Consider the following 27,279-nt stretch of genomic DNA (forward strand, 5'->3'; position numbering starts at 1 on the left):
AACGAGTGCTGCGAGGCCTCCCTGCCAGCCCATCTTCATTTGTTTGCTCTTCTAACAAGGCTGACTAATTGTTTTCTGGAGGCCAGAGGAGATGCCCTAATGGTCTAAACAAGGAGGCTGTGTTTGCGCAGAGGGTTTTGGTCAGAGGTGCCTTGTGCCAGCACACAGTGGGGGCACACGGGGATTTGTCCCCTGTGCAGGGAGCAGGCGAGGACAGGCACAGGCTCCAAACCGCAGCGGTTACCCAGAGGCTGTGCCTGGCTTTGCTGTGCTTCAACCCCCAGAAAGGGAGGGGTTAAAGCCCAGCTAGTGCAGGTGCTCCTGGGACTGGGAGCACTGGTGCATGTGGGAAGGGCTGGCTGGGATTAATTTGGTGATGGGGAGAAGCTGTTAGGGTTTCTTTGTGCTAGCAGCATTAGAGAGGTGTTCCCTGTTGGGGTGCAGGATGGAGTTGGGGCGCAGCGTTAGTGGCTGAGGATGCTCTGTGGTAGGTTTAGTGACATTATAGGGTGGGGAACACCCCAGGCTTTCAGTAAGTGTGGGGCTGGGGGTGCAAAGCCTGGGGGGGATAAGGCACTGCAGGTGAGCAGCTGCATGCAAGCCTACAGCCCTGGCTATGGGACAGGAGGGGGACAGCCCACTGGCACAGCTCACGGCTCTGCCCTATGGGGCAGAGGTGCCATCAGGCTGTCCCCTCTGCCCCACTGCAAGGGGGGGGTCCTCACCCACTCTGGGACTGTGCTGAGCTGCTCCCAGGCTTGTGGGACACGTGGGGCAGAGGGATGCACAAGAAGGTCCCACTGTCCTGTGTTCAGGGATGTGGGATGGGTGGTTCCTGACCCACCCTGGTCCCTGTGTCTGGGAGAAGTGGGGCTGATGCCAGGTTGGCACTGGGGGCTGGAGGTGGGGTGCTCAGCCTAGGGCAGGATTCAGCCCTTGGTGCGCAGCCTCACCTGGAGCCGGCTCTCGGCCACGGCCTCTCCTGGGGTCCCACTGGGGTGGAGTTGAGCAAGAGCAGAGCATCCCTCCGGAGCAGCCATGAGCTCAGCGCTGTGCTTCAAGGGGAGCCAGAAAAAGCTCCTCAGCTCTCGGCCAAGGGCTGATTTTCCCAGCCAAGGGCTGTGTTTCCCAGCCCTTGTCCTGGCTCTGGCTTTGTCCGCGCTTTGTGTGGCTGTTTGTTCCCTGTTCTCAGGGAGGCTGTGCTGGGGATCCCCCCTGAGCCCACCCCCCGAGCCCAATGTCCCCCCCAGCCCCATTGCAGACCCCTATTCTGGGCATAGCCCTTTGCCTCCAAGAGAGGGGTTCCTTTTGCAGCTGGCTCTCCTCCCCCCTGCTGTGGGTTTGGCAGGGTTTCCCCACAGGCGCTCAGCTGTGAGCCCCCATGTCCTCCCTTAACCCCCAGCTCCCCCCGGCAGAGCGGGGGGGTCTGATCTGGGGGGGTCAGGGCCGAGGAGGGGGCCTGGGCAGTATTTCTGACAATCCTATGGGCTGCAGGACCTGCTTCCTAATCCCCACATCCCCATCCAGGCTTCCTCCTGCTCCCACCCACCTCCCTGCCACGCCGCTGGCTCCAAAAGTCCTGTTTTCCCTCCCTCCCTCCCAGAAGCTGAACGCTGGAGGAGCGGGTCTGCAGCTGCGGGTGGCTGGGCGTCCCCCGACCGGGGTCCCTGCTCTGGCCCTGCCACACGTGTCCCCTTGCATCCCGTGTCCCTCCCTGGTGCAGGGACGGTGCCCAGGGGGTCTGGGGAAAGGAGTGGGGTGAGGGCAGAAGGGGTGTCCCTGGCACCCGAAGGTCTCCCCCACGATGCCACCCCACGCAGGGGTGTTTGTGGGTCTCTGGCTGCTGCTGGCTCCCAGTCTCGCCGAGCCTCCCCCCAGCACTGGCGGGGCCACCCTGGCCTTTGTCTTCGATGTCACCGGCTCCATGTACGACGACCTGGTGCAGGTGATGGACGGGGCCTCGCGCATCCTGGAGCGGACACTCAGCAGGAGCATGAAGCCCATCAGCAACTATGCGCTGGTCCCCTTCCACGACCCAGGTACGGCTGGGACAGGGTGAGGGCATGTGTCTCACTGAAGGATGGGGCTGCAGGGAGCTGGGGGCGCGGTTCTGGATGGGTTTGGGGCTGTAGTGTGCACTTCCCAAGTGCTTGCACTGTCTCTTCTCCACCTTTTTAATGCCCCAGTGGCTGCTGCCATGAGGATGCCAGCATGGCATGAGCTGCAGCTTGAGGGCACAGTGTTGGGCAAGGGCTCCCATCCCCAAGCTGCCCTGCAGGCGCGGGGCAAGCTATTTCTCACCAGATTAATCCCAGTAATGCTGGCACCTGTTTGTGGGTGGCTCTTCTACTTCCAGCCTGTCCCAATCTCCCCGGTCAGTTGGGGGGGGTGCATTTCTGTACAAGTCCACAGTGTGCTTTCAGGTTGCCCCAGCAAAAGCACCACTTGCTAAGAGATTTTGGTAATTTACTGCCAGAACAGTTTCTTTCTGTCCCGGTTTTTGCCTTGGGATTTTTGTGCACACCCATTAACAGCAGCTGCTCTCCAAGAGCCCTGACCCCCTACAAGGAGAGTGGGACCATGAGTTTATTTTCAGCAGAAACACTGAGTTTGAATGAAAATCGCTGGAGCCAGACAGGCAAGGAGGCAGAGGCAGAGGCAGTAAATGGGTTCTGCATTGCTTTGCTGGGAGCCTCCCCAGCAGAAAAGGGTGTGGGTTTGCAGCTCACCCTTGCTAAGAGCTTCCCCGGTGCAGGCTGTGTCCCTGGACATGGTGCCGGTCTGCCCAGATCCATGTCTTGCTTGGTGCCAAGCCAGGGTAGATGCTTAAGTCTCGCAGGTTCCATAAGGGTGTTTAAGCCGGGACAGGTGCTTGGGCACACATGGCACCAGAGGAGGCTGAGGAGGTGGTGCCGGTGTGCTTACAGAGGTGGGACCCGCCACCCTCACTGCGGACCCCTGGCTCTTCCAGCAGCGCCTGCGGGAGCTCCATGTCCAGGTAGGCATCCTCAGCCCCATGGTGCTGCTCCATGGCTGGCTTGGTGCGTGGCTCTTGGCACTTGGTGGGAAGCCTGGCCCTGCATTCCTGCATGGTGCTTTGTCCTGGGAGCAATCCCTGCCCTGCTCTGGGGCTGGCAACCCCTCGGGAGTGTGACGGGGGCTTGGGGCTGAGCTGGGCTTGCTGGAGGCTGACCACACTGGGGTGGGAATGGAGAGGGTGGGTAACCCTGGCACTGTGCCCCAGGCTCCTGCAATGGGGCAGAGCCCTCTTGGTTCACAGCCCTTGTCCCAAAGTGGGAGTGTGATCCCCGGGAGAGTTTGCACAGACTCTCCGTGGAACCAAAATTATCTTCTTCCAGAACTGCTCCTTGCAAATTGAGTTTTTTACTTTTTGAAAAAACAACTTCAGCTGCATTCTGCCAGCTGAAACACTCTCTGGGAGTTTAATCCTGTTTTATCCATCCCTGCTCCTGCCCTGCCTCCCATGTATTGCTAAATCCCTGTGGCGTTTCCCTTAGGCTGCAGCTGTGTTTTGGCGGGAGGTGTAAAGCTGTGGCTGCAAATCATTTCACAGCCCTTCGGTGTGCAAAGCCCTGTGGAATTGGGAGCTGGTCCTCACTGTGCCTCTGTGCTTGCCTGGGGTGGCTGGTTCAGCTGCCACGGAGGGGGGCAATGGGCTGGGGTGGGCACTAATGTGTCTGCTAAAGGCATTTGTGGGAAGCCAGCGGCTTCTGTGAGGCTGGATCCCCAAATGGGTGGTTTAATCCTCATTAGTGGTGAGACAGGGACAGGTCTTTGTGATCCTGTGTGCCCCTGCTGTACCATCCCGCTGCTCTGGCTGCGCTTGGGCTGACTCCAGCAAGCTGGTGCAATTTTTCCCCATGAGCCGACCCTCGGTGGGATCCTGCCGGGAGCCCAGCAGGGAAGGGCTGAGCACTGGGTAGCCACTGGTGCCCGTGCCACGTCCCTCGTTGTGTGCCACAGGGTGGAGGGGACTGCCCGGAGATGAGCGTGGGAGCCATCAGGCTGGCCGTGGAGGTCTCACACCCTGGCTCCTTCATCTACGTCTTCTCGGATGCTCGGGCCAAGGACTACGAGCAGCAGGAGGAGCTGCTGCGGCTGCTGCAGCACAAGCAGACCCAGGTGAGCAGCACTGCCCACTGGCCCCCTGCAACGGCCGGCTCGGGTGGACGCTGCAGCAGCACGACAGCAGCTCCTGGCAATGAGCCGCAGCAACAAACCTCCCTACGCTGCCTGTTAGTGGGGTGAATTTGCATCCCCTGGGCTGGCTCTATGTACTGAGGGCTGGTGGATGCTGGCTGCGTCCCCTCCCCGGGATGGACAGACCCCCCGTGGCTGTGTGTGATGCTATGGGGAGCGTTGCTGTGGCAGGTGGTATTTGTGCTGACGGGGGACTGCGGGGACAGGAGCCACCCTGGGTACCGAGTGTACGAGCGCATCGCAGCCACCAGCTCTGGGCAGATCTTCCACCTGGACAAGCAGCAGGTGACAGAGGTGAGTGGGGAGACCTTCAGGAGCACGGATGGGGTGGCCAAAGCAATGGTGGTCCAGCCCGGCTCAGCTGCTCTCATATTTTCCTGGGGTTAATCCTCATGCCCAAGGTGCCTCCAGATTGCTCAGGGAGCCCTGCTTTAGCCTGAGGCCGAAGCGAGGGCTGGAGAAGGCTGATTGCCCTGGAGCTTGCTGCTGGGCTGCATGCGTGATCCTTGGGATGAGCTGGCTCGCCTGTCCCTGTGGAGGGGAGGTGTCTGCTTCAGGCTGAGGCTGAAGCTGGGGTGCTCCTGTTGCTCTCAGCACCCTGGGAATCAGGCGAGTGGCCTGGCCACAGAGAGAGGAGCCGCTGTGCTTCTGATCTTGAAGCTCGACTGGTGCACCTGTGAAGTCTCAGAGACATGAGGAAGAGTAAAGTGCTTTTCTGCTCATTACCAAGCAGCATCTCCCAGTAGTAGAACCCGGGTGACAGCCCCTGCCCAGCTTCCAGCTGTTGTGTGTGTTAATGATTTCTATTCCCATGAGTGAGATGGGGGTAATAACGACCCTGATCCAAGTGGCTGAGCAGAAGCCACTTGGCAATAACAATTACACCAAATTACTCAATTCCTTTTGTACCTGCTTGTAGCAAGGGAGGCCCAGCCAGGGCTGTCAGCTCCTGCCCACCTGTCCCTGTGCCACCATCAAGCTGGCACTCACCAGACCCAGCTGGGGCTGGCTCCTTGCCCAGACCCTGTTTTGCAGCCATGCCTGAGATCTTGACCCGGTGCAATACAGCCCTGCTCCTGAAATGGCCATGGCTGGTGGCGAAGGGGGATCGGGGTTAATCCTCTTCCACGTGCCCCAGGTGCTGAAGTGGGTGGAAGAGGCCATCCAGGCTTCCAAAGTCCACTTACTGTCCACGGACCACGAGGATGGCGGGGAGCACACGTGGGCCATCCCCTTCGACCCTAGCCTGAAGGAGGTCACCATCTCCTTGAGTGGCCCTGCCCCAGGGATCGAGGTCCGGGATCCAGCAGGTAGGAGCCCTGGGGAGAGGAGGGGGTGGGGGGTGATGCTTTGGGACCCAGAGAGCCTTCAGGTCAGGACAAACGGGAGGCTGCAGGCATGGGCGTCGCCAAACCCTGCGCTGAAAACTTAGATAAAGAAGCAATGAGCTGCAAAGCCCTCATCAAGCACCACGTGCATCTGCTCTGCTCCCTTCCTGGGTTAGCTTTGCCTCTGGTGTTAGGAGGGTTTTCTCTGCCGCCCTGGCTGTGAGAGCTGTGTGATGGGCTCTGCACTGCAGTGGGCCCTGAGAATGAGCCCCTGGCCCCCTGCAGGGATCAGGGGATGGACCCAGTTTGCCCATCCCAGAGGTTCTCTTGCTGTTTCAGGAAAGATGCTTGAGAAAGGCCAAGGCCTGAAGGAACTGCTCATCATCCCCAACTCAGCCATGGTGGTGGCCGTGGAGCCCCACAAGCCAGGGACATGGTTGGTCACGGTAGGCTGGTGGCAGACCCTGAGTGTTGTTCCCTTCCCACCCCCTGATGGCTATTTAGCCAACTCGGCACGGGCTTTCCTCCATCCACCTCCAGCCAGGCAGATGATGTGTGAGCAGGCTGGAAGGGGCTGGCTGCCACCTCCCCCCTTCCCCATCGCCTCCCCCTTCCCCTGCCCTTGGCATGCACCTCTCGCTCCGCTTCCAGACCCAGAGCAGTGGCCGCCACTCACTGAGGATCACGGGCATCAGCAACATTAATTTTCAAGCCAGTTTCTCCACCCAGCCAGACTTTGAGGCCAGCCAGCTGGGGGAGCGGCCGGTGCAGGGTGAGGCTTGTGCTGCCCCAGGGTCAGGGATGGTGTGTCTGGGCTTCTTGCAGCCAGGAACATGGCTGGCTTGTTTTTCCCCTTCCCTCTCTCCAGGTCTGCCCATCTTTGTGGTGGTGAACTGCACTGGTCTCAAGCCACCTGGGCACTTGCAGGAGATCAAGCTCCTCAACACCTCTGGGCATGCCCTCCTCTCGCTGCCCCCGCAGCCCCTCTCCAACACCTCGGGGCAGCTCTGGGTGGGCTCGCTGCTCCGTGTCCCCCCGGGTGACTTTTTGCTGAAGGTGAAGGGTGAAGATGCCCAGGGCCACCCCCTGCACCGCCTCTCTGGGGTCACCTACACCAGCGTGGTCCCCGGTGAGTGGTCCCCACGCTCCCCAAGAGTGCTGAGAAGGGACCAGAGGCTCCAGCACCGCCTCTGCTTTGGTTTCTGCTTGAGTATTTTTTAATCCTGCTTCCCTGTGCAGCTTTTGGTGAGCTCCCAAGGAGTGTTACATATGTGCGTGTCCCCACCTGCTTCCAGGTCTACCCAAAGTGAACATCTCCAGCAAGATCCAGGCTTACAACCATGAGCCTCAGCTGATCTCCTGCTCCGCACAAAGCGAGGTCCCTTTCCGCCTGCAGCTCAGCCGGTGTAGGATGAAGCTTGGGGAAGAGCGGCTTTTCAGGTGAGCCTCTGGTTTGGCCCAGTGGGCTCCAGGATGGACCCATATGGGCAGAAACAGCCCGCTGAGCTGTGCCGGCCGAGTGTCTGCAAGTTCTGAGCATCCCAAGGCAGTAGAGGAAAATCCCAAGGGACATGTGTGCAGGAGCTGGGGGTGCACCCCTTTGCCTGTCTTGGATGGAAAAAAGTCCCAGAGATTTGGAGCAGGGTGGTGGCACGGCAGCCCCAGGGTGGGGTTGACCCTGTAATGTCTCCCTTTTCGTAGGAATTCAGGGAACATCAGCTGGTTGATCCCTGCAGTGTCCAAGACTGATGAAGGGTTTTATGAGTGCACGGCCACGAGCATGGTTGGGGCAACGCGAGCTCGTGCCTACGTCTCTGTCTCAGGTGGGGACTGCTTGTGCCAAGCCTCAGTGCCCAGGAGTCTCTGTGGCTGGGCACGGGCTCGTTTCACCTTGGTGCACCACATTTGCAGAGCCACCACCACGCCTCGTAGCCCCAGGCAACATCACGGCTTCACCGGGCCAAGACGTGGTCATGTCCTGCGTGGTTCTGGGCGACGTGCCCTACAACCTGACATGGAGCTGGGACGGGAAGACAGCACAGCCAGGGGATGGCCGGACCAGGCTGCTACAGAACCGCTCACTGGAGATCAGCCACGTGCAGCTGGGGGACGGGGGCCTGTACGAGTGCATAGCACGCAGCGCCCACGGCACCGCCACCGCCTCCCTCTGGCTCTTCGTCCAGGGTAGGTTCTGCCCCCATGCAGGACCCTGGCCTGTGTGACGCCTTGCCCCATGGGTGGGCAGGTGGCGGATGGCACTCAGGGGCTGAGCCCTTCTCCAATCCCTGCAGAGGCACCATGGGTGAAGGTCGACGCCAGCCCCCAGCGTTTCAGTAGGGGCCAGGACCTGCAGCTGAACTGCACGGCCGGGGGCCACCCCCCGCCCCACACCACCTGGAAGCACTGGGGCTGGGCGCTGGAGCAGGGAGAGAGGTAACCCATGGGGACCTGGGTGCCTTCATCCTCCCTGTCCCGCTGGGGATGGTGCTCCCCTTGCAGGGATGCACGTGCTGAGGGAGAGGGCCTTGGTGTTGCCCGTAGCTCTGGAGAGAGGAAAGCATTGCAATATCCCCAAACTGTCCACCTGAGATGGCTGGCATGCTGCTAGCCTTAATTTCATATATTTATTCTTAAGCCATCCTGCCTTATTTGGGTTACCATCCCCACCGAGGGGGGCTTGAGGTGCTTTGCACACCCGGTGTGTGCTTGTCTCAAAATACTCCTAGTGCTTCCCCTTAATTTATTTTGCCTTTTGGCTTCCACCTCCCTGCCTGTGTTGGGCTGTGAGTGCTGGAGTGGATTTGGGGAAGGTTTTTTTACTTTGGAGATGAAAAATCCCAGTTCTCAATGATTTTCCCTGGTTCAAACCAATGTCCTTCCCTGCAGCAGCTGGTGTAGCTGGCTTTAAGTACTAACCCACATCTATCAAATGCCTAACGCTTACCATGTGTGCAGGATGGCCTTAAGCCTGCTCACTTATTTCATCACATTTTTCACTGTCTCCATTTTCACGGGGCTCATTTCTCCTTCTCTCCCCATTTGCTGCAGGGTTTTCATGGATGCTCAGGGCTCCCTGCACATCAGGGCTGCCGTCCCAGAGGATGCAGGGAATTACAGCTGCTACGCCAGCAGTGCGCTGGGCTGGGACGAGCAAGCCATCACCTTGGAGTTCGCCGGTACCTGCTCCCCACTGGCCGGCAGCATCCTGGGATGGGCCTGGGCTCAGAGCTGCTGCAGGAGGGATTTATTACCCCTCCTTGCTGTCCCTTGGCTGCCGGCTGGGACCTTACAGCATGCGAGCTATGAGATGGGGTTGTCTGTGATGGAGGGTGTTGGGGGCAGCTCCCAGGGCTCTGGGGCCCCCTCGGGGTGAATGCCACTGCAGGGAGTCACCAAAGCCATCTCTTTCCCTGTGGCACAGAGCATCCCGCCATCCTGGCAGTGACGCCCAGCCTGAAGGCACTGGTGGGAGAAGACGTGACCCTGGAGTGCTGGGTTTCGGGGGTCCCCCCACCCCACATCATGTGGTACAAAGGTGAGATTGGAGCAGAACTGGGGAATAAACCCCCTCCATTCACCGGGGCCCTCCACTGCCCTGCAGGGACATCACACGTGGAGTCCCCTGGATCAATGGTGGGAGGAACCCCCAGAGGCACTCGGGATGCTGACACGGGGGGTCTCGTGGCAGGCAAGCAGGTGGTGGCGGCATTCCCACCCGGCACGCAGCGTGCCATCCTGCGGCTGCAGGCGGTGCGGGAGGAGGATGCGGGGCAGTACGTCTGCGAGGCTCTTGGCGAGTCCGGCATCACCTTTGAAGGCACAGTGCTGGACGTGGGGTGTAAGTCTCTGCCTCTCCTTTTGGGTCCCACCAAGCACTCAAGCCTATTCCCGCCACTCTTCCTCTTGGCTCAGCTCCTGCTTGTTGCTTCCAAAGGCTCCCCTTGCCCCCAGCTCCCGGGTTTCCCAGCACAGGGATGTCAGTGCTCAGTACAAGCAGGCTGAAGTCTGGTGGGATTTCCAAGGGTCAGGGGGAGGGAAGCGGCTCAAGAAGTGGCAGAAGACTGGTGCAGATGCTGTTGCATGGGACACTACGGCTTGGGGCAAGACTGGGGATGCAAAATGCAATTAGTGGGATTAGGTGGAAGTGGGGGTTGGCTTCTCTGTGTCTGAAAATCCAGGCACCCCAACAGATGCTCAGGGCTTCCCATTGGAGGCAGGAGGGATGGAAGACCCTGGGGAGGGGGAAGAGAGGAGGTTCTGTGTTGAGGGCAGTAAGGCTTGAAGCAGTTAAAGGTGGAAAAGTGCAAGGGGTTTTGCTGAGCCGGGGGGTGCCGAGTGTAACTGGAAGGGATGGAAACTGCAATGGCTGCAACAGCTTTGGAAAAACACCAAATGCTTTAAGTCACTCTCATAACTTTTCAGGGCATTTAGCTTATGGGTTTTGCAGCCCTGTCTCTTCTCCAGGCTTGGCGGTGCACAAAGCCTGCTACGGGGAAGCAGCAGGTGTTGGACCTGCCTGAGTTCCTTCTCCACTGCTCTCTCTCCAGCTGCCCCTCACTTTCCTGAGCCCCTGGGGGATGTGGCGGTTGAGGTCGGGGAGAGCGTGAGCCTGCTATGCCGCGTCGAGGGCTCTCCTCCACCACGGATTGCCTGGTCCCGGCAGGATGGAAAGCCCATGACGGGCTGGCATGGGCCGCATGGTGTTTCCAGCCAACTGGAGGCTGCTGAGCTCCTCATTGACAGTAAGAGAGCTGAGTGTGCAAGAGTGCGTTGGCATGGCAGAGCGTGCATGGGCATCCTCCCCGGGTGCAGGCTTATATGGTGTCACCTTCAGGTGCTCTACCCCTGCCTCCTGCAGGCTGGTGTCCCAGCAATAGGAATAGCCCCCATGCCCACTCCTTTTGTGGTAGCAAAGCATAGATGTAGTGGGTTTATTTGCACTTCTACCCCTTGCAAGCTTAGCTGTGCCATAACAGCCTGCAAGCCTCCAGTGCTGTAGGGTCTCTTCCCCTTGGAGGTGGTGGCAGGGCAGGGCAGGGGAGGGTGGTGTCACCCTGTCCTGGAGCCTGCTTCGGGCTCTCCAGCCCTTCTAGGCTCAGGCATTGCCAGGCTCAGGCTTCTCCCCACCATTCTCCAGGTGCCTCACTGGATGACCAGGCTGTCTACATCTGTGAAGCCCAGAATGAGTTTGGGAAAATCCAAGCAGAGGTCAAGCTCACCGTCACTGGACACGGTTTGCTTTTTTGTGCTTTTGTTGGTGTATTGATCTTGGCTGCTGCCAGCACCAGCCGTGCCAGGGGTGAGCGAGCGGCAGAGCCGTCCAGCCATGTCTGCTCCTGAGCCGGCCGTGGTGAACGCTCAGCAAATCACCCCACCCTGTGCGGGGTTTGGATAATGCCCTTCCACCTCTTGGCTTAATGCGCTGACCCCAAACTGTAGACAAATATCCCCACATTCTTGGGGAACTGAATGTTGGAGCCAGCCTGTGCCAAGCCAAGGTCTGGACCTTGGAAGAAAAGCACTCCAGATCTGTTCTCCTGAGCATTCCTGGCCCGTTTATCTTCAATTAATATTGTTTCCTTTTCCCCTCTTTCAAGCAGCCCCAGAAATAGCTCTTGCATCCCCTGTGGTCCGTGCGCTCCCAGGCCAGCCTGTGTCGCTGCCCTGTGTGATCCTGGCCGGGAGGCCGTTCCCAGCCCGCCGCTGGCTGAAGGACGGGCAGCCGGTGAGGCTTCTGTGCCCACCAGGATGGTGGGTGGGTGGGCAGCTGCGAGTGCAGCCCTGTGGCAGGGGCTTTGCTGCAGGATGGGTGCCCCAACCTCGTGGGGCCAGAGCTGCTGGTGGAACATGCCAGGGGAGGATTTGGGTTGGGAGGGTGAGGTGGGTTCCTCACTGCATCAGAATGTTTCTACTACTCAAGAACTGGTTTCTAGATATGCCCCAAAGACACAGCAATATGGTGATGTTTGACCCCTCCATCAGTCCTGCTTTCTGCTCTCTGCCCGTACCCAGGTAGCTCTGAGCAGCCGCTACTCCGTCCGGGCTGATGGGAGCCTGCACGTGGACCAGGTGTCGCAGGGGGACGCGGGGAGGTACACCTGCGAGGTGACCAACGCCCTTGGCTCGCACAGGCAGGACATGTCCCTGGTCATCCACGGTGAGAAGAGGGTGCTGGGTGTCCCCACACTGCGGTGAACAGGGGCAGGTGCCCTCTGCACTTCTTAACCTGTAAAGCACAGTTCTCTCTCTGGTGGATGTGGCCCTGGCCATGCAGGCTGAGGTGCTTCTCCTCTTTCCCAGTTCCTCCCAGCATTGAGCTTGGCCCTGTCCTCATCACCGCCACTGAGGGAGCGGCTATTGCCCTGCGGTGCAATGCCACCGGCGTGCCCCCCCCTACTGTCACCTGGGCAAAGGTAGGTGACAGGGACGGCAGGCTGCCATCCTGCTGAGAGCTGGGCTATGGGTCACCCTGGCATGTGGGGTAACACGGTTGGAGGGGATGTAGCTTGCCAGTGTGGCTGTGACTGCCTGGGGAGGTAGGACCAAGCGCCCTGGGAAGCCGGGACTGGGAGGTAGCTTGCTCTGATGGGTCCAGAGCCCTCTTCTTGCCCTTGGGATGGTCGGCTCATGGGAGAGTCTCTTCTGCCTGCCTTCCTCCTTTTCCTTTCCTCTGCAGGGCACAGAGCCCATCTCCCTGAGCCCTCGCTACCACATAGATCCTGATGGGACCCTCCTAATCCACTCGCCCTCCCCTGGGGATGCTGGGACCTACTTCTGCACAGCTACCAACATGGCAGGCTTCTCCAGCCGGGAGACGCAGCTCTCCGTCAGCAGTGAGTGCCCGGGACTGGCCCTGGTGCCAGCTCCTAGTGAAGCAGCTCTGGAGGGTGGCTGGTGGGGAGAGCGTGACCTGGGGACTCTCCTACCTTCCTTGGGCCGCCTAGCCAGGTGCCAGATGGGTTCGCGAGAAGGGAAGAGCAGCAGTGAGGGCTGTGGGGCACCTGAAGTGTTCCTGCACCAGCTGCGCTCCCTCTCCACCCAGCAAAGCCCAGGATCAGCGTGAATGGATCGCAGGCATCAGACCCCATAACCGTCCTGGCTGTGCTTGGGCAGGAGACCACCCTGCCCTGCGAGGTTCAAGGCTATCCCCCTCCCTTGGTGGTGTGGACCCGGGAGTCCCAGCCGTTGCCTCTCACCACCGTGAGGTAAGGAGAGTTGTGGTGATGAGGCCACGATCCATTAGGAGTGTCTCCCCAGAGGGGTGTCGGGTCCATGAAGGGCCTCAGCTGCTTGGCAGGGAGATGCGAAAGGCATCCTTGGCATCAAGTGGCTGATGCTCAATGCTCTGACAGGAGCCAAGCCAGCTGACCGGTACAGCATTAGCTCTGCTCTTCAAGGAGAGAAAAGCAAGAATCACCAGGCTTTTTTTTCATCACACAAACATCTGCTGGGATGGAGCAGCTGCTCCTGACCCTTTGCATGCCTGCCCTGGACACAGGGCTGGGGTTGGGAAGGGAAGGCGGCTCTAGAGCAGCTTCTCAGCCCTGCTCGCCCAACTGCCTTCGTGCGCATTCCTGCCTTGTGCCGTCACGGTGCTGGAGGCAGCAAGGCCGAGGATGTGCCTGGGGAAGGCAGATCCCTGCGGGAGGTGTTGGACCGGGGCTTGATGCTGCTCCGCACCCAGGTGGCTGCAGGGCATGGAGGAGGAGGAAGAGTTTTGAGGTCTGGAGGAGGAGGAGAGCAGTGTGGAGAGGAGGATGGACAGCTGGGGAGGCTGGGGTGCTGCAGCCTCCCCTGCTCCTCGCAGCCTGGGCGTTGGGATCACTTAGTGGACTTTAGGCATTGAAATGCTCCTGGGACAAGGTATGGCACACAGTTGTAAGTCCAGTGGTGGCTTTGTCTGTGCTGGGACATGGATTTAAGGCCAGTCCTGTTCTGGTGGGTGACATCTAGAGGACCAAATTCATGTGTTGAGGCTGATGGCAGCCATGGGACAGTCATTTAATGTGATTTGATGGGAGAAGATAACCTGGAAAGTGGTTGGATATGTGTTTATTGAGTGTCTTGGTCTTCCCCTTTGGAAGCAGGACAAGCTTTCTCAGAACGTTAGCACCATGCTGGAAGGGGCTCTGTAAAATCGCGGCTCTGATCTTGGGATTAATCACTTTGTTCCCTGCATCTGAGGATTGCTGCGACCTGGAGAAGCAGGAAGGCATCTTGGTTTTGCTCTTCTGGAGGGACTGTGTTGCCGTGTCATTCTTGTTTGGTTTCCCATGGCTGCTCCCCACATCTCAGCTGGCTTGTCCTCGCGTGCCTGGGTGATTTATTATGGGAGCTCATGGGGAGGGATCTGCAGCCATGGGCTGAGATGATGTTATGTCTGTGGAGCACAGACAATGCGAGGAGCGAGATCACAGCCAGCTCCAGCTGCAGGGAGCCCTGTCCCACTGGGTGGGTGGCTCGCACTGCTGCCTCACGCTGAGCTCTCACAGGAGCTGAGCAAAGGGATTTTGCACGTGTGGACAGCTCTGCTGCCCTCCTTGGGCAGGAGATGGTCCTGGGGACCTTGTCTTGGCTGTCTCAAGGCGATGGTGAGCTCTCAGCCCTTAGCTCCTGCCCAGGGGTAGGTGATGGAGGACGTGGCTGTTCCTCCCATCCAGCTCTTCTGTTCCCGCTCCCTCAAGGTACAGCGTCCTCCCTTCAGGGTCCCTCCGGCTGGCCGAGCCCCAGGTGATGGACACCGGCCTCTACACCTGCACGGCCACGAATGTGGCGGGGAATGCCTCGCTCAGCTACAGCCTGCGAGTCCAAGGTTCACGTCTACTGGTTAAAATGCTCTTCCCACACACTGGGGGTCTTAATGTACCACTGGAGGCCTGCACCCTCCAGGTCCCCGGCTGCTTCCATGTTCCTGTGCCTGGCCCCTAGGGTGGTCCCAGCCTGAGGTCCCCTTTTCCCCCAGCTCCCCCTCAGCTGCTGATCGGTGATGGGGAAAGCCACCTGACGGCCGTTGCCAACAACTCCCTGAGGATTCACTGTCGTGCCATGGGCATCCCCACACCCCAAATCCAGTGAGTACTGCAGAGTGGAGGGAACCTGACCATGTCCCCCTGAGTTCCCTTAGGGGTTCCATAACTCCCTGAAGGTGCTTTGCAGCCCAGCATGCAAAGCTGCAGCAGAGATCGGGATAGGGGCTCAGGATGGGTGATGGAGACCCCAGCATGGGTTTTCCCTTAGGATGGGAGGCATCAGTCCTGCTTCTTGCCCCTGGGATCCTGCTCTTCCTAGAGGTCTCTTTCCAAGTGACGAGGAGACAGTCCTCACTGCCAGCACCATTCTGTTCACTCTCTCAATGGGCAGAAATGTGGGCCCAGGGGTGGTGGGAGTGTCCAAGGACTCACTGCCTGCCCCCCTCCTTGCAGGTGGCTGAAAGATGGGCACCCTCTGAGCGAACGGGACGGTGCAGTGGTGTCCGAGGATGGTGGGACCCTGCTGATCACTCGCGTGGGGCTCAGCCATGAAGGGCTCTACATCTGCCAGGGCAGCAGCTGGGCAGGGGTAGCCAAGGCAGAGGTACAGGTTTCAGTGCAAGGTGAGTGCAGCATCTGGGGTGAGACCTGCTATACATCTTATGCGTTAGGGAGGACGTGGCCAGCCAAAGGAGCAGGTGTTCTTGGCTCTGCTTTTTGGGAGGTGTAGGGTCACTAGCTTGATCCGCTGGGATCTTGCCCCTTGCCACTCTTAACCTGAGGCTGAGGGCTGATGGCCACCGACACCACGGTAAACCATAGCATCCGTCCTTGACGGGTGCTTCCCGGTGGAGGGTCTACTCCCAGTCCCTCTGGCCAGAGCACCCCTCGGTCAGCATCGCAGGATGTGATGGTGAGGGTGCCAGGTAAGAAACCAGGCAGGGAGTGGAGACCCCTGCCCTGGGAAGGATGGATACCTCATCCTAGCGGGCAACAAATCTGCTAGCTGACTTGGGGAGCAGCAGTGGCATCGCGTGATGATGTGGACCCCTCCCAGAGCGGGGAGTGAGCCCTGTCCACTGCTTTCTCAGGACTTGGTGCTCTCCCAGCCCCAGTGAGCCTGGCCATGCCCCACAGCACTGCATTTTGTGGCTGCAGCTGGCTTGGGCCACACAGAGCTGATGACTGGATGGGTTGTGTTGCAGTGCCCCCAATCATTGAACCCAGTGCAGTGGACTTGGCTGTCGTGGAGAATGGCACCGTGTCGCTGGAATGCCTAGCCTCAGGGCTGCCTGCTCCTGGTGAGTCGGTCCTCTCCCTCGCTCTTGCTCATGTGTCCTGGGGGCTTTTCCTGGTTCCCCTTGGTGAGAGGGGCAGCAATATCGCTCCTTACAGCTCAGGTCCCTGCTTCCCTTCAGACATCGCCTGGTACAAGGGGCACAAACAGGTCTCGGCTGGACTGGGCCGGACACTGTCCAGGGATGGGAAGCACCTGGAGATCCAGCGTGCCCAGCTCTCTGACGCTGGCAGCTACCGCTGCGTGGCCTCCAACGTGGCTGGTGTCACTGAGCTCTGGTACAGCCTGCAGGTGACTGGTGAGTCTGCAGTGAGCAGAGGAAGGACTGCAGCTGCCTGAGAGCTGGGTGCCTCCCCCCTACCCCGCAGCACCTCTCGTGTATGCATGACTCCAATGGGGCTGTCCCAGCCATTGGGACATGTACCTGGAAGACGGTTTTATTAGATCCCATGTCCTCTGCCCTGTTTGCAATTCCAGCCATGCAATCCCCTGTGTTCATCCCAAGCAATGTCCTAGAAAACCACGGCTAACCCATGAATGGGTACCGCTTGGTCCACTCTGTAGTGTCTCCTTCCTGCCCTGTCCCTTTTGCACCCTGCTGCCCCTGGTGACGTATCTCTGCCCTCCCAGAGCCCCCGCGGATCACAGCTGGCCCCAGCCCCCTCACAGTGGTGGTGAATGAGCCAGTGATGCTGGAGTGTGATGCCACAGGGACCCCAGCTCCACTGCTGCTGTGGCTGAAGGACGGCAATCCGGTGCCCAGCGTGGTGGCAGGTGGCCTGCAGGTGAGACAGATTCTGATGGGGCGGGGGGCTCACTGGGGACACCCTTCCAGAAATATCCTTTCCTTTGCTCTGGCTTTTAAAAAAAATAATTGCTGGAGCTGAGCAGCTGCACTGTTGCCCAGACCTGCCCTGTGTTTGGTCTGTGGGAGCACAGACCTGCTCAGCCCTGCACTGGGCTTTCCTGCCACCAGGGGCATGGATGGGCAGAGGGTCCCTGGGATGTGATGAGTATGGGCTCAAGGCAGGCTTATGTTCCTGTGTGCAGGCTTGCAGCACAGCTGCCTGTGAGTTTCTTTGATTTTTGTGCTCATCGGGGCTCTTTCTGTGTCTCGGGGAAGCACAGATCCTCTCTGGCGGGCGCATGCTGTCCCTGCCTGCTGCTCGCCTCCAGGACTCGGGGACGTACACGTGTGTAGCCAGCAGTGCTGTGGGGGAGGACAGACGTGAGGCTGCCCTCGAGGTGCGGTGTAAGTACCCCTGTGAATCCCAGGCCCCTTCCCACCAGTGTGGCTGTGGGGTTGGAGGTGATGCTTGGGACTATGGAGCTACTCCTCCACCCCCTCGCAAGTGCACAGAGCTGTGGGGGACCAGCTCTGGGGAGGGGTTCCAAAAGGGAAGGTGTTGCCCTGTTGATCTGTTTCCAGTGCCCTCCACTGCCCTGGGTGAGGAGGAGAATGTTTCTGTCACCGTCAACCAGCCCGTGACGCTGGAGTGCCTGGCCCCTGGGGTCCCCCCTCAGGGGTCCCGCTGGCTGAAGGACGGGAGCTTGCTCACACCAAAGCTGGGTGTGCAGCTGTCTGTGGAGGGGACCATGCTCCAGGTGATGTTTTGGAGTATTGCAGAGGATGGGAGGGGAAATGGGGCTGTGATGACCCCCGTATCCCCCTCCCCACCCTTGGGAGAGAGGGGGTGTCCCTCCCTGCTGCCCATGGCTCAGCCCCATTCCCACTCCTCACACTGATCCCATCCCCATGGCTTCTGCTGGCACAGCATTCCCCCATGGGAGGGGCTGTGTAGGTCCAGCTCTGCTGCAGAGCATCTTACTGTCTCTGCTTGCTCTGGCAGATCGGGCGAGCCACCGTGCAGGATGCGGGCAGGTACACGTGCCAGGCGCCCGGCCGCCCGGAGAAACACTACAACCTTGATGTGTGGGGTAAGGGCCACTGCGGATGGAATAGCTCATCGGGGCAGAGAGAGAGAGAGAACACACAGACGCACACACAGACACGTACTATATTATATACCATTTGTTTATATGTATAATATGTACAATGTGTACCTGGGGTAGTTGTCTGGCTTGGAAAACACTAAGCCCGAAATATTAAAGCTCTGCAAAATGATGGAGCTGGAGGGTGAGAATCCCCACCAGAATGGGTATTGGAGAGGAAAAAACCAATGTTTGCGTGAGTCTTGCGGGGAGATTTCAGTGACGATGCAGAAAGAGGTCTTTCCAAAATTTGGGCAGGAGAGTGAAGGGATTTCCTTGCCATTTCCAGGGCTTCTCTGCCCTTTCTTCGCACTTAGTGCGGCAGTCGCTGCAGGTGTCGTCCCCCTGCCTGAGTCAGGAGGATGCCAGCGGTGGTTTCCAGGCTGCTGTGAGGACAGGCACCAGCCACTTCTGCACACTCGATTCAAGCATCCTTGCAGCCTCCCAGCCCATTCAGCATGTCCGCTGAGCCAGGGCCTGGCTTTTGTCAGGGATGCTCTAGGCCAGTTGGTGGTAGTCCTGCAGGCAGAGAGCCAAGGAGTGGAGAAATTCCAGTTCTCCTCATCCAGGCTTGTTCCTGCGATCCCTTCCCAGTGAAACATTTGCACGTCTGGCCTCCTGGCTTGGGTGGATTGTTTGGGTTCTGCTGTTTTTGTTTTTCTGGGGTTTCTGGGTGTTGGAGTTTTTCTTCTACAAATTGATATCACTCATGGGAAGGAGTTACCACTTTCCATCCAGCTGTATTTATGTGCAACTGAGAACAGCATCCAATAATGGAAAGAGTTAGGTCACCTTCCCAGTGAGCAGTGCTACCTAATAAGGCTGTGTCTGGCCAACCTGGGCTTGGTCTGCCTGTGCGGCTGGCACGGGATGCTCGGTCATCCTCTGCTGTAGGCCATGTGCAATTAAAAGCATCACTCACTTAATAGCTGGAGATTGAAGATTATTATTTCCACATGGAGTGAGTGCAGGGGATGCTTGCTGGTTCTTTGTGTGAAGCCCAGGAGAGCTGCAGGTGGTGTGTAGCCAGCAGGATGGAGCTCCAACAGGGAGCTGCCTCTCTTCTCTCATCCAGTGCTATCAGCAAGCTGCTCCTCTCCTCTCGTCCCCTGCAGTGCCCCCATCCTTCTCCTCGGCAGAGCCTGCCACCATGTCTGTGCTGGAGGGGCAGTCTGTCAGGCTGGCCTGCGAGTGCCATGGGATCCCCTTCCCCAACCTGAGCTGGTGGAAGGACGGTACGGTCTTGCTTCTTAGCCTCATCCCTCCGCACACATGTTAAAAATGTGCTTTCCTTCCTTTTTATGGCTGAACTTGATGATCTTAAGGTCTTTTCCAACCTAAATGATTCTATGTTTCTATGTGTTGACCCACCAAGACAGATGTTGGTCTCCTTGGAGCAAGGAGTGCTTTATGTTGAGCAGTATCTAGCCCCTGGGTGGGAACTGGTCCCGCTGGGAACCTGAGAGGAGGTTGCTGTCCCTTTCCCTGGGCAGGCAAGCGCCTCTCCACCCAGCCTGGGAGCCCAAAGCTAGTGTCCACAGGAGGAAGCATGCTGTACATCGAGGAGGTACGGCTGGTGGACAAGGGGACATACACCTGTGAGTGCAGGAATGCCGCTGGCAGCAGCAGCAAGGAGCATCGCCTGGAGGTGAATGGTGAGCTGGGGGGTTCCAGGGACACAGAGGACCTCTGGGGGTGGCTGAAGCTGCCATCACCTCTCTCTATGCAAGGTCTAGCTAGACCCAAATATTTACAGCCATTGCCTGCTGCTTTGGGTGGTTTGGAAAGGATGCTGCTAGCTGGCTAGCTTTGCCCCTCCAGCTTTCCTCTTGGCTCCAAGCTGTTTGCAGCTGGTTTTTGCTCCAGCAGCCCAATTGCACCAGTTGCACCCACTCACATTTGCTTTGCCCTCCTACTGCTGCCATCCAGAGCGATGGTGTTTGTATATCCAGTTGCATACTGCCAAAGGAGCTGCTACAGCATCACCTCCACCCTGTGTCCCTCTGTCCTGCAGTGCCGCCAGAGAACCAGGGCGGCAGCAAAGCCCCAAGAAAGGTTTCTGTCATCAAGGCTGGTGAGACGGTTTTGGAGTGTGAGGCCATGGGGACGCCGCTGCCCACGGTGACGTGGATGAAGGACGGGCAGCCTGTGGCCAGCGGGGACGGGCTTCTGCTTACGGAGCAGGGCAGGCGGCTGCGCATCCCCAAGGCGGAGGTGGCCCATGCAGGACGCTACTCTTGCCTGGTGGCAAATGCGGCGGGGCAGGAGCGGAGAGAGTTCGACGTTGCGGTTCATGGTAGGGGTGCGGGACAGGGCTGGCAGCTGGGGGGTATTGATGCAGGCAGGCTTGGGAGGGTGATGTCACACAGCACGAGTGCAGAGAACAAGGTGACATGGAGCTCTTGGACAATCCAACACAGAGAAGATCTTGAGTGAGAAGGGAGATGCTCCAGGCATAGCTGGAGGCATAGTAGAACTGGCTCCACCAGGCAGGAGTTTCTTTCCAGGGTCATCAGAGCAGATCACCTCACACTTCATAAAGTAATCTATTTTCTGAGGACTTGGGAAAATCTCATGGGTGAAGGTACCAAGAACTTGAGCTGGAAAAGGCCTGAGGTAGCTCAGGGTGTGTGGCCAGCTTGGTGTCACACCTGTAAGTGTGGGCTTGGGGGTGCAGGTAGGTGGCACATACTTGCTGTGAGTCACCTGTCCCATAACACCTTCAAAGTTGATAACTTCAGATGATGCTAACGGTTCTTCTAGGCTTGTGTCCTCAAACCATATGAGCAGGAGGGTGGGAACAAGCTGGGATTACTTAATTTGCCCCCTTTTCCTTGCTCCTCTGCTGTCTTGGTGGCTGCTTTGCAAACGGATGTCTATCCTTTTCTGTCTCCCCAGTTCCTCCCGAGTTCATTCAAGGCTCAGGATCAACAACTAATGTCAGTGTGTCTCTGCACGGAGCCCTGATGCTGACCTGTGAGGCCACGGGCGTTCCCCTGCCCATGGTTACCTGGTCCTGGGATGGATCTCCCGTCACCCCCAGTGAGCACATGCAAGTGCTTTCAGGTCAGGGATGAGGCATGGATTCTGTGAGAGACAGGAGCTCTGGGAACACATCTTGCCCCACTGATGGGTTTAAATGTGGCGGAGCTCCAGCCCTGCAGGAACACTGCTGGAATGGGCTGGTACCTGGATCAGGACCCTGAGACCTCTCTGCTCCATGCTTCCAGGGGGCTGGCTGCTGAGGCTTACCCGTGCACGAGCCCAGGATGGTGGCCACTATTCCTGCCTGGCCAGCAATGTAGCTGGGGAGGCCAGGAGGCATTTCCATGTGGAGGTCCTAGGTAAGGAGGGGTTCTCCGTCTGCTGCAGGATTCCTGGTGGGATTTCAGAGCTCCGCCCTTCCAGGGGCAGGCATGAGTTAAGACTGGGCATCATAGGAGCTGCAGTGCCAGAGTCCTTTGTGCTTTAGCATATGAGCTTGGAGGCTCGGTGGAGCTGAGGTCCCTGGTGGCTTGTGTTCCTAGTTCCTCCCCACATTGAGAACGCAGGCAAAGAAGAGGCCGTCAAAGTGCCTGAAGGCCACCCTGTCACCTGGTCCTGCCTGGCTGCGGGTGAGCATCACACGGGGAGCAGAGGTGGTATGAGCAGGTGGGAAATGGGCCTCAGGGACCTGAGTCTCCCTTTGGGGCGTGGGGCAAATGGACAACTCCAGCTGATTACATGAAAATAGCTGAAATTGGCTGAAGAGCTTTTTTAGGATAGTTCCTGGCTTTGCAGTTGGCCTCTCCAGGAAGCGCTGGGGAGGGGTCACCCACGCAGTGAGCTTGTTCCACTACGTAAGCTCCAATCTTTCCCAAATGGAGCTAAAATTCCTCTAATCTGGTTTCTCCTTTAGTGATGGGAATAATTAATCACCTCCTACTCAGGACAGTTTTCTTTCTTCTTGCTGGCTCATCCAGCAGCCTCTAAAAACCTGATCCAGATTGTGATAATTTTGGATTTGGGATGATGCCCCTGCTTCCCAGAAAAGCGCCAGCGTGGTGACCCCAGACAAGCTGTATACACGCATGGAAAAACTTTTGCACGAAGGCAAAACCTTCTTTCCACCCTGCACAGGCAACCCCCAGCCTAAGATCACCTGGCTGAAAGACGGTCACCCTCTGCCCAGTGGAGTCACCTTCTCCATCGCCGCTGATGGCTCCATGCTCCATGTCCCCCGAGCCTCCCTGTCTGACGCTGGCCGCTATTCCTGCGTGGCCTCCAGCTCTGTGGGGAATCAAACCAAGCACTACCTGCTAGATGTTTTAGGTACGAGACACCTCTGGATGGAAACAGAGCCTTGGGTGTGAGCGGGGTACATGGACTTAGAAGGCTTTTTAGTTGCCTGCCCCAGGTAGATGATGAGGATCCCTTAACTCTACTAGCCAGCAGCATGGCATGAGGTCCTGGACCTGCCCCAAAGCCTTCATGAGACCTCATGGCTGGGCATAAAGAGTTCATCTAGTGCAGGATCCACCTCTGATGGTACAGGATCCACATCCGATGAGGGCTGATGGGAAGGGGGAGCGAGTAGTTTCTGTCCGCTGTGCTTTTGGAAGGCAGAGACACAAACTGGGCTTGTGCTGCACACACTGTGCATTTCACATGCTGTCATCAGGTCTAACTCCCTGAACTCAGATCATGCTCTCTGGCGGGGGGGTGAAGCATTGGGAAGCCTAAGTGGGTGCTAATGCTGTCTGCCATGCAAATGCATCTCTGCAGCCAGTCCTACCTTTGCTGGAGGTGATCATGATGCTGCAGCAGAAGAAGTCACAGTGATCATCAACAACCCCATCTCCCTGGTCTGTGAGGCTCTGGCATACTCATCTCCTAACATCACCTGGCTCAAGGACAAGGTTCCCCTCAAAGCATCCAGAAACATCCACCTACTCCCTGGTACTGTGCTGGTGTCCACTGGCTCTGCCTGACCATGCTGGCCCCTTGCTGCATGCCCAGGGGAGTGGGAGCAGGAACAGGGTCTCCTCTGGGTCTGACTGTGGTCCAGGGCAGTGGGATGGTAGGAAGTCATTGTCCTGCAGGACCCAACGGGCTCAGGCCATCAGGTGGATGCTGCTCTTCCATTGCCGCATTGTCTGATATAGCTAGAGCCTCCTTGGCAGCATCAGAGAGACAGCACTGTTTTTATAAGCCTGGAAACTGGGGTCTAGAAGAGCGTTACACCCACTCAGGTCAGGCTTGCAGGTGATCAGCAGGTCCCTTAAGATACCTTCTTGTGCTGCATGGGGGTAGACAGCCGTGGCTGTGAGCAGCAAGCCTCTGAGGAGACCCCTTTTGCCCAGGTGGCCATGGGCTGCAGATCCTGAATGCCCAGGAAGAGGACACAGGCACGTACAGCTGCATCGTGGCCGATGAGGCTGGGGAGGCTGTGAAGAACTACGCCGTGAAGGTTCTGGGTGCGGGAGCTCTCCATGTCCTTCCCAATTCCTACAGCTACCCCACCACTGTAACTGGGCCAGTGCCACTTCCTTCCCTTCCTGTGCCTTCTCCCCAGGGAGCTGCACCTCTTGTAGCTAGTGCTCAGTTACACACATATCAGTATGTGGCCCCAAAAAGCCTCTGGTCTACCTTGGGGAGGGCAAAGGGGTCTGTCTGAGGGAGTCAGCAGCACCCCAAGGTGCTGACTGTTGCTGATTAGAGTAGAACAAGAGCTCTGAGGGCTCTTCTCTCATCCCAGCTGTGTCTTCTCTCCCCGTAGTTCCTCCTTGGATTGCCAGAGATGACCCTTTGGGGGAATTTGCCATGAAAGAGGTAAAAGCCAAGGTCAACAGCACAGTGACACTGGAGTGTGAGACCTGGGCTGTGCCCGAGCCAACCATCCGGTGGTACAAGGACAAGCAGGTGAAGTCCTAACTGCAACCAGGGAGGAGCTGCTGGTTTTGGGGATCCTCCCAGGTGGATGGAATGGGAAGATACCCTTTATACGGCTGGCTGGGCTCCATTCTACTCCTGAGTGTGTAATCTTTCTCCTGTCCTTCTCTTTCTTCTCTGCCTTGGGGCTGGGGTCCCTGTGCAGCTCCTGGAAAGTGCTGGCCACCTCCAGATCCTGAATGAGGGGCAGGTCCTTCAGATCAAACCAGCCGGCATCTCAGATTCAGGCCACTACACCTGTGTGGCCACCAACGCCGTGGGCGAAGATGACAGAGACTTCATCGTCCATGTCCAAGGTGAGCCCTGGGTGGCCAGCCAGTGCCTGGAGCAGTAGGGGTCTCAGCAAGAGGAGGGGTCCTTAGTGGGGTCCCTCATGGGAACAGAGCAGGGTGAGCAGGAAGAGGGGTTGTATCTGCTGGAAAACAGACATCTCCTTGGCCTTGGTCAGGCCTGGGCAGATGCTCTGGTTGTACGTGGGGGTGCGAGTCCCCATTCCCCACAGCTTACCACAGCCTGTCCCCGCAGTGCCACCCCTCTTCCAGCAGCAGATAAGCCCCAACGAAGCCCTTGAGATCTTCTACCGGGAGGAAGACCGGGATGGGGAGGTGACGGAGCGCCGGCAGGCCATCCTCGGCCAGCCCACTGCACTCTACTGTGACACCAGTGCCATCCCACCCCCCCGGCTCACCTGGTACAAGGATGGGGAGCCCCTGTACCCCAGTCCAGGAGTGCTGCTGCTGCTAGGTAATGGGTATGGACTCTGACTGTGGGGTTTGGGGGGGTTTCCTGCAGCAGCTTTGTGGGTTGAGGGCATACATAGCATGAAGGAGCTTGGATCCTGTCGCCTTGCTCCTGCCAGCGTGCACAGCACTCATGGGACCTGCAGGGTGACTGGGGCTGCACAGGGGTCTGTGCACAGAGAGGTTGGAGGGCAATCTCCAGCCCTCCGTGGAGCCCTCCCCGTCCCCTCCCCAACCCTGCCCTGCATCGCAGGGGGCCGGGTGCTGCAGCTGCCTGCGGTGCGGGAGGAGGATGCAGGCAGGTACACCTGCGAGGCAGCCAACGCGGCGGGACAGGACCGCCTGCACTACGAGCTGGAGGTGCTGAGTGAGTATGGGGCCAGGGCGAGGAGTGGATGGAGGTGTGTGGCAGCCCCATAACCACCTGCTTCCAGCCTCCCCAGCCATCCATGGTGGCACAGGGGACCTGGCTGAGGAGGTGACAGCCACCGTCAATGGCTCCGTCCGCTTCAAGTGTGAAGCCACAGGGCACCCAGTGCCCACGGTGTCCTGGCTCTGGAACGATATCCCCATCATGACCAGCCCACGGCACCAGCTCCTGGAGGGTGGCACAGTCCTGCAGGTCGGTGTCCCCCTGGGCAGGGCGGCTGTGCCAGGGGAGGGACATAGGAGACACTGGGTGGAGGGGACGGGGCACTTTTCCCTCCCCACAGAGGAGGCTGCTCTGGTCTTGCGAGGTGCCGAAGTCCCCATGGGAGCCCCAGCAGCTCCCTGGCTCGGGCCAGCCCTCAGTGGGGCTCTGCTCCCCCTTTGCAGGTGGCGGCAGTGGAGGTGGGTGACACTGGCAGTTACACGTGCGTGGCTGAGAACCCAGCTGGGTCAGCTGAGAAGCACTTTGCCCTCACCGTGCAGGGTAAGGCAACACCAGCAACCCTGCCCTGGGTTGCTGATTTACCCCTCCCCACCCCCTCCTCTGCCTGCTGGAGTCTTCCGTGGCTCCTGAACTGTGTGGCTGCCTCCGTGCCCCTGTGCTTGTCACGCATGCCCCGTGCAAGGAGGTCGTGGTGCCAGCACACTCCAAGCAGGCGAGATGCTGAGTGCACATTTCCTCCTGGGGAGAGCTCGGCCTCCACGGTGATGGTTCCCCTCCTGTACTGTCTTTTGTGATGTACCGGAGCAGAAGCACCCTGGATCATGGGCGCAAACCCCGAAAGCATCGACAGCATTGTCAACAGCAGTGTCTCGCTGGCATGTGATGTCCAATCCCACGCCACTGCGGAGATCGCCTGGTATAAGGATGGCCATGTCCTGCAGCTCGGTGAGGAGGTTGCTGTCACCCCAGGTATGTTGGGATGAGCAAGGATGACAGCCTGTCCTCCAGGGCTTGGCATGGCCACTAGCTCTCAGTGGCAGGCTGTAACTCTCCTAAGCTGCCCTTCTGGATGCCACATGTGGGACCTGAGCTCAGACTTTCAGCCGTAACCACACGCTAACAGCTTACTGCTAAGTGATCCCTTCTGGAAAGGACCAAGGTTGCATACTGCAAGTTTGCTGCTCCCCAGGAGCTCAGCACCTTTTTTTTGCTGTGCACAGTGAGGTCTTGGACCTCAGAGAGAGACTTTGGCCAGACACCTCTCTCATGGAGCTTGGCTGCTGCTGGGGGATGGGTCAGTTTGCCTAGCTCCAGCCTGCCCTGACTTGCTGCTCTCTGCTTCTTCCAGGCTCGCATGTGCTACACCTTCCTCACCTGCAGCTTTCCAGCTCGGGCACGTACACATGCGTGGCACTGAATGCGGCTGGCCGGAACGAGAAGCACTTCATCCTCGCTGTCCATGGTAAGCGGCAAGGGCTCAGCGGGAGCTCTGCCCCCTGAGCACACACCAAAGAGCTGACGGCAAACCCTGGTCCATGTGTTCCTGCTCACACACCCCATCCCTGCTTCTCCTGCCCAGGGCCCCCGGGCACTGAGGACCCACTGCAGGAGACGCTGGATGCTGACATGGGGAGCCCCCTTGTCCTGACCTGCCAAGTCACTGGTGTGCCTGCGCCCACCGTCACCTGGCTGAAGGATGGGAGCCCGCTGGGTATGTGCGCAGGGGGATGCCGTCCCAGGCTGCCGTGCCGAGCCTTACCACTGCCCTGCCTGAAGCAGTCCTGCCTCAGTTTCCCCATTTCTAATCCTGCTGCGAGAGAACTGCAGGGCCCTAAAGAGGAGGAGGCAGAGCACAAAGGGGCCGACATTTTCCTTGCATGTTTTTGAGAGGCCTCAGATTCATTCCTGATGCTGAAACAATGGGATGTGGTCATGGGATGTGATGGAGAGATGTGGCGGTGAGCTCTCTGGGTACCAGCCCTTGGGCTACCTGCTGGGGCAGGGGTTTCCACCCAGACCACTGACTCTTTTCTCCTGCAAAGCTCCAGCAACACATGGTGCAAACACCCTGCTCTGCAGAGCCCCAGCCTCTGCTTTAACCAAGTCCTAAAACCTGGGTCATAGGGGTGGGAAGGAGGGAGTGTGGCAACATGCCTGGGGAGGGCTTGGCAGAGGAGCACTGCTGCAGCCCCCTTTGCCTTGTCTCCTCGCAGAGACCAGCCCAGAGCAGGGCCTGGTGTCTGGAGGGGGGCAGCTCCAGCTCAGCCCCCTGCAGCCCTTCCACCAGGGCCGATACACCTGCCTGGTACGGGGCCCAGGTGCTGAGATGCGCAAGGACTTCGTGGTGCTGGTGCGAGGTAGGGCTTCCCTGGGGTGGTGGGGGTCCCTGTGGGCCCTCCTTCGGAGGGGAGCCTTCCTTCCCCTCTTC

General features: G+C 58.8%; 1 protein-coding gene across 1 annotated transcript in view; it reads left to right on the plus strand.

Annotated features, from left to right (window-relative positions):
- The first annotated feature begins 1,804 nt into the window (after positions 1 to 1,804).
- The window catches only part of HMCN2 (hemicentin 2), a 37,529-nt gene continuing 12,054 nt past the window's right edge, over positions 1,805 to 27,279 (plus strand). The window contains exons 1-46 of the mRNA XM_075112435.1: positions 1,805 to 2,039; positions 2,928 to 2,998; positions 3,985 to 4,143; positions 4,393 to 4,515; positions 5,360 to 5,531; positions 5,889 to 5,995; positions 6,201 to 6,321; positions 6,418 to 6,678; positions 6,845 to 6,989; positions 7,251 to 7,372; positions 7,461 to 7,733; positions 7,841 to 7,982; positions 8,598 to 8,725; positions 8,971 to 9,084; positions 9,238 to 9,387; positions 10,097 to 10,291; positions 10,687 to 10,782; positions 11,150 to 11,274; positions 11,562 to 11,706; positions 11,850 to 11,962; positions 12,226 to 12,382; positions 12,592 to 12,754; positions 14,234 to 14,361; positions 14,512 to 14,620; positions 14,972 to 15,141; positions 15,724 to 15,819; positions 15,937 to 16,113; positions 18,923 to 19,042; positions 19,301 to 19,462; positions 19,822 to 20,103; positions 20,706 to 20,873; positions 21,038 to 21,151; positions 21,335 to 21,421; positions 21,927 to 22,118; positions 22,572 to 22,745; positions 23,150 to 23,263; positions 23,566 to 23,708; positions 23,884 to 24,034; positions 24,264 to 24,482; positions 24,732 to 24,845; positions 24,913 to 25,100; positions 25,295 to 25,391; positions 25,659 to 25,820; positions 26,200 to 26,313; positions 26,431 to 26,562; positions 27,065 to 27,208. Of these exons, the coding sequence (XP_074968536.1) occupies positions 1,805 to 2,039; positions 2,928 to 2,998; positions 3,985 to 4,143; positions 4,393 to 4,515; positions 5,360 to 5,531; positions 5,889 to 5,995; positions 6,201 to 6,321; positions 6,418 to 6,678; positions 6,845 to 6,989; positions 7,251 to 7,372; positions 7,461 to 7,733; positions 7,841 to 7,982; positions 8,598 to 8,725; positions 8,971 to 9,084; positions 9,238 to 9,387; positions 10,097 to 10,291; positions 10,687 to 10,782; positions 11,150 to 11,274; positions 11,562 to 11,706; positions 11,850 to 11,962; positions 12,226 to 12,382; positions 12,592 to 12,754; positions 14,234 to 14,361; positions 14,512 to 14,620; positions 14,972 to 15,141; positions 15,724 to 15,819; positions 15,937 to 16,113; positions 18,923 to 19,042; positions 19,301 to 19,462; positions 19,822 to 20,103; positions 20,706 to 20,873; positions 21,038 to 21,151; positions 21,335 to 21,421; positions 21,927 to 22,118; positions 22,572 to 22,745; positions 23,150 to 23,263; positions 23,566 to 23,708; positions 23,884 to 24,034; positions 24,264 to 24,482; positions 24,732 to 24,845; positions 24,913 to 25,100; positions 25,295 to 25,391; positions 25,659 to 25,820; positions 26,200 to 26,313; positions 26,431 to 26,562; positions 27,065 to 27,208 (6,874 nt within the window). The remainder of the gene's footprint in view (positions 2,040 to 2,927; positions 2,999 to 3,984; positions 4,144 to 4,392; positions 4,516 to 5,359; positions 5,532 to 5,888; positions 5,996 to 6,200; positions 6,322 to 6,417; positions 6,679 to 6,844; positions 6,990 to 7,250; positions 7,373 to 7,460; positions 7,734 to 7,840; positions 7,983 to 8,597; positions 8,726 to 8,970; positions 9,085 to 9,237; positions 9,388 to 10,096; positions 10,292 to 10,686; positions 10,783 to 11,149; positions 11,275 to 11,561; positions 11,707 to 11,849; positions 11,963 to 12,225; positions 12,383 to 12,591; positions 12,755 to 14,233; positions 14,362 to 14,511; positions 14,621 to 14,971; positions 15,142 to 15,723; positions 15,820 to 15,936; positions 16,114 to 18,922; positions 19,043 to 19,300; positions 19,463 to 19,821; positions 20,104 to 20,705; positions 20,874 to 21,037; positions 21,152 to 21,334; positions 21,422 to 21,926; positions 22,119 to 22,571; positions 22,746 to 23,149; positions 23,264 to 23,565; positions 23,709 to 23,883; positions 24,035 to 24,263; positions 24,483 to 24,731; positions 24,846 to 24,912; positions 25,101 to 25,294; positions 25,392 to 25,658; positions 25,821 to 26,199; positions 26,314 to 26,430; positions 26,563 to 27,064; positions 27,209 to 27,279) is intronic.

The sequence above is a fragment of the Phalacrocorax aristotelis genome, chromosome 17, assembly GCF_949628215.1.
Source record: "Phalacrocorax aristotelis chromosome 17, bGulAri2.1, whole genome shotgun sequence".
Lineage (NCBI taxonomy): Eukaryota > Metazoa > Chordata > Aves > Suliformes > Phalacrocoracidae > Phalacrocorax > Phalacrocorax aristotelis.